Here is a 9,888-nt window from a genome sequence, read left to right as displayed (position 1 = left end):
GGAGAAAAGACGAACTCAAACAGATTGGAGGAAAAGAACCTCGCGTGGGCTGGGCTAGGCAGGGTCTACGTTACCGGCGTTGCTGGTGGAGGAACTGAGGACAACGCCGGTAGTGGAGGAGCTGACCACGACGTCGGATTTCGAACGGCATAGAGAGTACTAAGACTAAGCTAAAAGACAAAAGAAACGACGGTGCTAAATGCAACTATATAAAGACAAAAAATTCATTAGGTTCTTGCACCGTGTTTGGCAGAAGGGAAGGGAAACATGAACATAAATGGAAAAATCTAATTGTATGCAAATTTGCGTTAGAATATGAAGGTAACAAAATTAATATGCAGATTAGTACGTAAATTTACTTCTACGTAGTAAAACTGAACATAAATTGGCAAATTCTCGAATAATTTATGAAAATATCCAAGAAAATATCATGCCAAAATAGCATCGTGATCACCTCTATTTGTAGTGCTAAGTGGTTGCAACCAGTTTCCTTTACCATGTTTTAAAAGTGAAGATAAAATAGTTAAAAACCTGGACTGCTTTGTAGATTTAGCACCTATAACTACTATTTTCTCGTCTCATGTATAAAACACCATTGCCTTTTACTTGTAATGCTACTTCAGTTCTTTCATTTGCTGGAAATTCTAAATAAAGCACATATTCATCCATTAAAGACGGTCATAACATAAAACTCAAGAAGAGGACAGAAGATCATAAGCATGAAAACTTTGTTGAAATCAAAGGAAGAATCAAGATTTTGCACCATCAGCCCTTGATTTCAGATTATCTACTCGGTTGGATCTGAAAGGGAATGAGTGCAATCCTACCATACATAATTGGTTACAGATTTTGTGTTGAGTTTCTTGTCTTCCCACATGATCAACATCTATGCAGAAACTAATACAATGAGTCTATTAGGGGTGCCAAATAGCTTCTTCTTTTTTTCCTCCTGTGGAAAGAACATAATAACCCAACCGATTATCCTTACAAAAGGATGGGGATTAAGCCGACGTAACCAAGAATGATCCATTTCCCATATCTCAACTTACCCTGTTGAGTTTGCTAATCGTTCATGGAGCTGAAAGCAAAGATTTGACATTTGGGATAGCAACTGGCATTGTTGGTCTCGTGATGTTAATAACTGAGATGCCGTTTCCTGATCTGGTTCCCTAAGCAGTTGCTCAAGCTGGCAGCACAGCATGGAAGCTTCCTCGTCACTGGCACATGTGTCAGCAATTAGTCTGAGCAGTTTACAGCTTTGGTCTTGAGATGATACTAGTCGAGGTGGAACCGGGGGAACGAGAAAAGGGTGTTGAAGCAGCTGAGGGATTCTCCACCTTTCATTACGGTCCCATGCGAGACACTTCTTCATGAGATCAAGAAGCCAGGGATTAGGAACTGGTCCATACATAATCTCATGGTTTGGATCTGTTATAACTTTGAACTTGGCCCAAAATGTCTTGTACTCTGAGAAGGGGGTCCTTCCGTATACCATTTGATAAAGGATGCAGCCAAGAGACCATATGTCTGATGGCCGACCACACTTTATGATATTTCCATTTGCGTCATTCTCATTGCACATAAATGCCTCTGGAGACATGTAGCTCAGTGTACCCACCTGCAGTAGTCAAATAATTAAGCAAAAGTAGAACATAACAGTTTTCTTCACAATGTCAAGCACTGTGCTTTAGCTCGCGATCAAACATTATCATAATCTCAATATTCAAAATCCTGCATCCTTCCAATAAACCAAAAAGCTTGCGAAAAAGGTTCTCACTAATGTTTCTTATCAAAAGCGCAAAGTAAACTAAACAAGACAAGAATGATAAAAAATAAAAATAAAATAAAAAGTGTTGATGAGAACGTGATCATTGCACTGATGACCTCTCGAATTTATACTAAAGCCCAAGCATGGTCAGAAGCTAGTTAAAGTTGTACAGAAAATGGTTTAACTTCTACTGACCTATACTGAATCCACAGCAGTATTTGAATTTAGCTAAATCAGCCATAATCAGTATCATGGAGGACTAATACCAATACATATTGATAAATATGCACCGTGTTCAGCATTACAAAAAAAAAAACTTGCAATCCACCATTGCTACGTTTTGGCAGCATGAAAAGCAAGAGTGGTACTCACCCTTCTAAATGTGACTATATGTGATCAGTCACCAGAGGGGCACAAAGTCAATGAGACAGACACGTACCAATTTGTAGGGCGTACGCAAGATTTACCTGTGAATCCCTCTGGATGTTGGTAGTATCACTCATAATAGCTTTCGCAATACCAAAATCAATCAGCTTTAGGAAACCCTTGACAAGTAGGAAGTTAGCTGGCTTCAGATCAGAGTGCACTATACGTTCCTCATGTATAGTGTTTACAGCTTGAAGAATTTGCTGCCAAGTAAATTGTAATGCAACAAATAACTTCAATTCCCATATTCAAACTCAGAAAGCAGCAAGATTACTTTATCCCAACATAAGTGAACTAGTTCATGTATATATTCGAGCAAAAACACTCTTCTTCTGAGGGCACATATGCCTCAGTATCTTGGCACATCTTACAAGCATAATGCAAAAACAGAAATCTAGATCCTGGCCCTTGTTCAGCAGCAAAAGGTTTAACTTCAGTAAGATATCCAAATGACCACTATGAAAACGTAATATTCCAGGAGTTATTTAACCAATATAAAAGTAAGATGCCAATTTCAAGGAGAGGGAGGGGGAGGGGGAGGGGGGAAGGGGGGCAGAGATAGAGTGAGAGAGAGATTATTTTAAAAGGTGATATTCCACTTGTCTGGAAAATTTACAGCAGTGTGGAATTTGGGTCAACTAGATGAAAATATTGGAGGAACATCACAGAACACCACCACCAAACAGAGAAAATAAGTAACAACCAAGCTACTAAACCACTTGCTAAAAAAGCAAAATACTAGCATTATAAATACAAAAGTAAATACAAGGCAATAAATAATAGGATCTACTCTCTCTGTTAGGCAATTGCTTATTTCATTTTTGGGCTATCCCAAAATAGGTAAAGGTTTTCAAAAATAAAACATTTATCTAGTTGAACCCCACCTGTTTTTCAAAATTTAATTTGACCTTTTGCAACTTTAAATCCGCTTTCTTGGCCCATGTAAGGGCATTTTGGGAATAGTATTTGTTTCATTAAAATATGCACCATTTTTAAAAAAATTAAGCTATTGTGGGTAAAGGGGCAGTATCAATCAACTTAAGGTGTAATTGAGAACCTGCCAGTAGAAGCGGAGCCAATTCTCATCTATTGTCTGATTGGTTCCATCCATTTCCTTCCACTTTTGTGATAGCATGTGTGCCAAATCAATTTCCCCATATTCAAGTACCATGTATATATAACCATCATCCTTGACTCGGCCATCTTTATTACTCATAGATCCGTTCATGACTTCCTGCAGCAAGGCCTTATCTGTCACCTAAGATCAACAGTGGGTGTTAGAGACACAAGTATATAAACCAGAATTTTTGAAGCAGTTTGGTTGGCCTCTTTAGAAAAACTTGATTTGTTATATCAGCGTATCATGTAAAACATCCCTGGCCAATTGTTTGTCCGGCTGCTTTAGGCAATCTTTCCATCAAAACTTCACTGCTGAACATAAGCTGGCAGTAAAGCCATGGTTTCTCTCTTGGTAATAGCCATGTCAAAACATAAGTAGCAAGTTTTTTGTCTGTATACATGAATATAGATGCCCTAAAGGAGACTGAACATAGCAATATCTAACATCAATGACTTGCATATTGTTATAATTGACAATTGTATATTGGAAGTGAGTACCTCATGGTCAATAAGCTGTATAATGTTGTTCTTTCCTTTCAACTTATTTAAATACCCAATTTCTTGACAGAACCCAAATGCAGTGGCATAATCGCGGCCTTTGAGTTTGATTTTTTTTAACGCATAGATTGTACAGTCTGCTGAAATCACTTTGTGGACTTCACTGCTTCCTCCACTACCTATCTTTCCAAGCCTTTGATAGAGCTTGCCATTGACTTTGAAGAACAAGTCAGGATCATAATTCCGTTTACGAGGAGCTGATGTACCTTTCCCACTTGCAATTCTTTCTTGTTTTTCTGATTTAGAAGACTCCAATTTCGCATTTGAAGATGTGTTTTTGGACAAGGGAGGTTGAGATTGTACATTGGTAACATCACCAGCATATCCTTTTGTTGACTTATCATCAAGAAGAGAAGGATTTTCGGGAGCATCACCTTCCTTTGGCACTCTGTTTTGTTGCTCCTTGGACGGGTCATATTCCTTCACTTCCAGTCGGATATCCGTGGCAGAGTTAGAAGCTTTGGCTGCTATGGATGTCTGGCCAATCAACACTCCAGAGATGTCCTTTGGTGAAGGATTTGACAGCTTCACCATATTTCCTTGACTTGCAGAAGAAGCATTCTTGTTAAAATCTCCCAAAGATTCTACGGCCACATGAGAACTGCTGTCTCGATGCAAATGAGAGCTAGAGGTTGTTAAATTAAGTATGGGTGCTGAGGTTGAATGGACAGATGTGGTGGTAGCACAAGATGGCCCAACAACTGACGACTGAGTAGCAGGCTGGCTTAAGAAGTTCTTGAACTGGTGCAGCTGATCCTGAACAGCCGTGGTTCTCTTTGCCAACAAAGAAGTGATCCCACCATCAGATCTCAAACTAATCTCTGATTCTGTGTTCTGAAAATTCCGGTGCTTTGAGTCATGATTAACAATGGTCGATGCCTCCACTTGACTGCTTGCAATCCATTCCATTTCTGTCAATGCAAGTGAACCCATATGAGATGATAAGTTCTCCAATCCAGTGGCCATTCCTTCATCGGCCCCTGCATGTGAAAGAGGAGAAAAGTACATTGCGGTGCATGGTGACAAACTCAGGGATTATGCAGCACAAGCAATGATTCAGAAAAATTTGTCACAATGTCACCCTGAAAGCTTCCATAAATGCATTAAAACAGACACGGGATTCCAAGCAATTTAAAAAAAGAAGCAATAAGCAAATACCCTGGGAGACGGCATTGCTTCTAGTTGAAGACAAGACTTTTTTCTGACCACCAGGGTCTTGAGATTCTCCACTTAATGAAGCCATTGGATCATTATCCTGACAACCAGTAATGGGCTTGGGTTGATCTCTCCGTGCATCAAATTGATGCAAGCTCTCGTCAAAGGTTTTGGTAGTAGTGCCCAAAATGGAAGGTGGAGTAATGGATGCATCTTCTTGGGTTTCCACCAAAACAGTGGCTGTGCTTTTAGTTCCTGCAATTGAGTCCTTCGCCATGTGACCCTGGCTCAATGAAACCACATCCTGAGACTTCTCAGCATCTAACATTGGACCCACGTTAGAAGCCGAACTCCTTGACCCTTCTCGTTGGGGAACCAATATCCGCCTAGGCCTTAAAATGTGGGACTGCCCTGTGCCTGAAACTTCCTCAGAAACGAACATTACAAAAATTTCAAGTTTGTTTATGTAAAACCTGAATGATCAGAAGTAGTGGCCAAGGTTAAAGGATCATATAAATTTAATTCAACCTCGAAGTTCTCAATCACCTTCAGACAAAATAATTTGAATCCCAGAAGTTTATTTTAAAAAGCCCATAAGTTCGAAACTCTAAATCATTGATTTAACCCACACGTACATATCCATTAAACTCTATCTTTTTCTGAAGCGCTCACCTCTTCCAACCGGCAAAAAAAAAAAAAAAAAAAAAGAACGCCCTAACTTATCAGTAATAAAACTAAACAGATAGTAAACTGTAAAGCAAAATTGATAAAAGTCCAAATATGTTACTTAGATTTATTGCAAATGCCCACAAAATAAACACTAATTTAAAATTTTCAGTGAAGGATGATGAGTGTCAATATAGAAAAGAGCTGAATAAACCCTAATTTGAGCTTGCAACGGATTCCTCCCCCCCCCCCCCCCCCCCCCCCCCCAAAAGAAAAAAAAAAAAGAGCCCCAATTTTCCTCATTATCAGAAAAAGTAGACCTTGAGTTAGAGAAAAAAGGAATATAGATACCAAGAGGCCGATGGCGCTTGAAGGCGGCCTGGACATTCCGGAGGAAGTCCGGCGGAGAAGACGAAAAGGAAGACGACGTCGTATCGGGTGGCTTCGCGGTAGGACGGATCAGATTCCTCGCAGGCCCAGGCGCGACCGGAAGGTTAGCCTCCCTGTCCATGTCCGGATCTCAACGGCATTTCTATAGAAGCGCAGGATGGGGGATATGGGAACAATAAAAATACGAGACAGAAACGTCCGAAAGGCCAAAGGGATTCAGATTAAGGTTCGATTAGGTTCCATGGCCATGACGGTTTTCGGAGCTGGTTCTGGTGACGCTCGCAGAGAGAGCCCCTGTGGCTGACACTGACACTGGCACAGCGCTCACTGAATTGAGAGGAATAGCATTGAGGGGGAAGGAAAGGTGAAATTTTGAACGGTCTCTTGGCGCTCGTGGAGCCATCACCACCCACTTGCTGGTAATGGGTTGCGCAACAGAAAAATCTGTAATTGAGCCCATGTTGCCTTTGATAAAGGAGTTAAAATTGGGCCTACCTAATTACCAAATCAGGATAGTAGAATTGAAGGTGACTTCTCTATCAGCGTGACCACAGTAATTCCTTACTAATGTGATAAGCTTTTAAGTGACGAGTAATGTTACTCATTATTTTAATTTTTATTATTTTATAATGTAGTATTAAATAATTAAAAATTATTTATTATATTTTATTTGTAAACTTATCATCTAATATTACATCAATGATGAGAGTTGAGATGATAAATAGATTTTTTTCTTAAATATCATTATTTTTCAATCATTCAAATTTAAAAAAACAAAAGTACTTAAAATGTAACACATTCGGTGTAATCGGAGATGATAAATTGAGGATGAAGAAAAATATTCACCTTATAAACATTTAGAAGAAATTATTATCAATGGGGCCATAGGAATAATATTTCTTTGCTTTCTAGTCCGCTTGTTTGAAGTGTTTCCATGTACACGTGTATAAAGAACCGATAGGGATTAAAAATCTGTTTGGTATGCTACTAAAATATTGGGGACATCTAACATTTCTAAATATTTATGTTTTCTATAAAATTATGATGATACTAAGATCACATGATATTATTGATACAAATATCTCAAATTAGTCCATGTTGTAATTTTTTTTTTAAAAACCTCCTAGTTGAATTAAAAATAAAAATAAAAGATTATTAAATCTGAGTTTTTTTAATTCTAAATATATTTTATTCTCTACAAATCATATATATGCTCATTGATTCAACATGAAAAATTCAAAATTTTAATTTGATTTATTAAGTTTTATGTATGTTTAAATTAGTTTTGAATATCATAATATGACTTTTTATGGATCATTTTCTTGGTGTTTTATTTCGAAAACTTAAATTGAAAAATATGGATAAGCCGGAAACTTTAAATCATAAACATTGTTAATATTAGGTTTCGAAATAAAAATAAATTGAACTAACTTTTTCGGTTTTTAATATTATTGAGATAAGGTTTCGAAACAAAATAAATGACGAATATCTTATAAATTATTTGTTAGTCTATATTGATTATAATAGCATTGACAACGGCTAGAAGTCCAAACTTGAGGTTTTGGCTAAAATTAAAATTTTTAGAGAGATTAATCTATATTAGACTAATTATCTCAAAGTCAAAATAATAATATAATATTTTTTTTATACTTTGAAAAATAAATTTTAACAAAATAAATTGTTTATATTATATCTAAGAACTTTATTTACAAATTTTCATGAACATGTCCACGAACATTTGCAAGCATACAAATCTTCTTTAGTTGGACTTTTCTACTTTAGCACAATTTGTAGGATTTCAACTTTTATATTCATTATAAAAAAAGAAAAAGAAAAAGAGAAAACACTGCTAAAAACATTGAGAAAAAAGAAAAGAAAGGAAAGTGAACAACTGAAAAATGAGGGAATGAATATGTTTGTTGGGAATAATTGTAGAGTAAAATAAGATTTTAGAGATGAACAGTGACTAGTTAATTTAGAAAAAGATATAGAATTATTGTAGTTCAAAAGTGTAGATTTAAATGTTTGCATAATCCAATGCAGTCCACTTTTAAACTACCTAGCCAAATTTTGACTAACCAATGCAGTACTCTAAGAAATGAGATAATTAATTATTTTTATTTATTTAAAAAATATTGAGATCAATTGACATATTAAATATTTGTATTTTTTATTTTACATTTAAACTTAAAACTTCTATATATATCACGCTTTTAAGTAATCTTTTAATTTTTATTATTAAAACCTTTTATATAGACTACGTAAATCCTGAATCCACGTAAGAGTCACATTTGGTGTCGTTTGGATTCGAAGATGAGTTGAGATAAGTTGAAATTGATTGTAAATAGTAGTGAGATGAGTTGTGAATAGTAATAAAATTTATGAGTCAAAGTTACTGAATAGTAGTGAATAGTAATGAAATGAGTTGAGATGAATTGAGATGGGTTATGAATATAAACCGGGCCTAATTCGTAATCCAAAACTTGTTTCCAGCCCAAATATGAGCAACCCAACTTCAGATCAGCAATACTTCCATCTATCCACCAGGTAAATAGTCTATCGCAATAGGCCAAGAATATGGGCTGATACACCATCTAATAGATAGACATAAGATCTATAGCCCATTCCGCTTTCCCAATAGGCCAAGTATATGGGCTGAAACACCATCTAATAGATACATATATAATGCCTGATGTCAATGTCATCTTTTATCATTTAGGAAATCTTCAATTAACATAACTTGATATTGTTCGTCAGATTATAAAATTATTTTTATTATAAAATAGATCTAATAGATTAGATAAAATCATCTCAATTTATGAGATTATTTTTATGTAATTCATTTTATAGATGTATCAGTACTCATGATAATATTCAAAATAAAAATGATCAATACATTAATGTGTAAAATCGCTTATATAAAATTCTTGTGTGGACTAAATAATTTTCCTTCAAAGAGTATCACTTTCATTTAGGGTGTGTGTAGATGTTGAAGTGAGTTGAGTTGAGTTGAGTTGTGATGATAAAATATTGTTAGAATATTATTTTTTAATATTATTATTATTTTGAAATTTGAAAAAGTTGAATTGTTTATTATATTTTATATTGGAATTTGAAAAAGTTGTAATGATGAGTTGAGATGAGTTTGGTAACCAAACACACCCTTAAACTTTATAGCTTAAATCTCTGCTAGATGAGATTCATTATAGTTTTTAAAAATTGATATATGAATATTTTATTTATGCTTACTGATATTATAAGCTTTCATATAAATATCGAATTTAGTGTGTCAATAGACATGCTTGCAAATATTATTTCTTTTAACAACACCATCTTAAGTCATGGTTTCTCATGATTCCACTATTTGGATTCGAGACTCACCTTAACTCATTTCATCTCATCACATCATTACAATTTTTTTAAACTTTCACACAAAATATAAGAAAAAATTTAATTTTTTCAAATTTTAAAATAATAATAATATTAAAAATAATATTTTAATAATATTTTATTCACCTCATCTTTGAATCCAAACGAGTACTCAAAGTAAGTAATCATCTTCTTATCACTTTCATTTGAACAAAAACATTATATACTTTTTGAAATCCAAACAGATCAAAGTACTGTTTACTGATTTTTATATACTTCTTTTGTTTAAATCATCTTGTTAGTAACCGATACATTCTTGTCTAACTTTCCCATTAAAGCCATTGTTTTTTCACAAAAAAAAAAATGGGAGACAATCATCTTTTTAAAAAGTCTGGATTTTCATTTTGCCAATGAAAAGATGCAAATCAAACATTACA

General features: G+C 35.2%; 1 protein-coding gene across 4 annotated transcripts; it reads right to left on the bottom strand.

Annotated features, from left to right (window-relative positions):
• Window positions 1-714: 714 nt before the first annotated feature.
• LOC121256664 (serine/threonine-protein kinase MPS1) lies at window positions 715-6,486 on the bottom strand. Of its 4 annotated transcripts, none has more exons than XM_041157513.1 (6): window positions 6,044-6,486; window positions 5,030-5,449; window positions 3,812-4,851; window positions 3,252-3,452; window positions 2,236-2,397; window positions 715-1,618 (listed from the first exon to the last, which is right to left on the bottom strand). In XM_041157513.1, the coding sequence occupies exons 1-6, from the start codon at window positions 6,201-6,203 to the stop codon at window positions 1,046-1,048; spliced, it is 2,556 nt and encodes an 851-aa protein (XP_041013447.1). In that variant the 5' UTR covers window positions 6,204-6,486; the 3' UTR covers window positions 715-1,045. The 4 variants fall into 4 exon arrangements, with proteins under 4 accessions (XP_041013447.1, XP_041013449.1, XP_041013448.1 ...); XM_041157515.1 differs by having other exon boundaries at window positions 3,812-4,782; XM_041157514.1 differs by having other exon boundaries at window positions 5,030-5,443.
• Window positions 6,487-9,888: the final 3,402 nt, after the last annotated feature.

The sequence above is a fragment of the Juglans microcarpa x Juglans regia genome, chromosome 3D (genome assembly GCF_004785595.1).
Source record: "Juglans microcarpa x Juglans regia isolate MS1-56 chromosome 3D, Jm3101_v1.0, whole genome shotgun sequence".
NCBI lineage: Eukaryota > Viridiplantae > Streptophyta > Magnoliopsida > Fagales > Juglandaceae > Juglans > Juglans microcarpa x Juglans regia.
The sequence above is the reverse complement of the archived record's forward strand: the minus strand, read 5'-3'. Positions and strand labels throughout refer to the sequence as shown.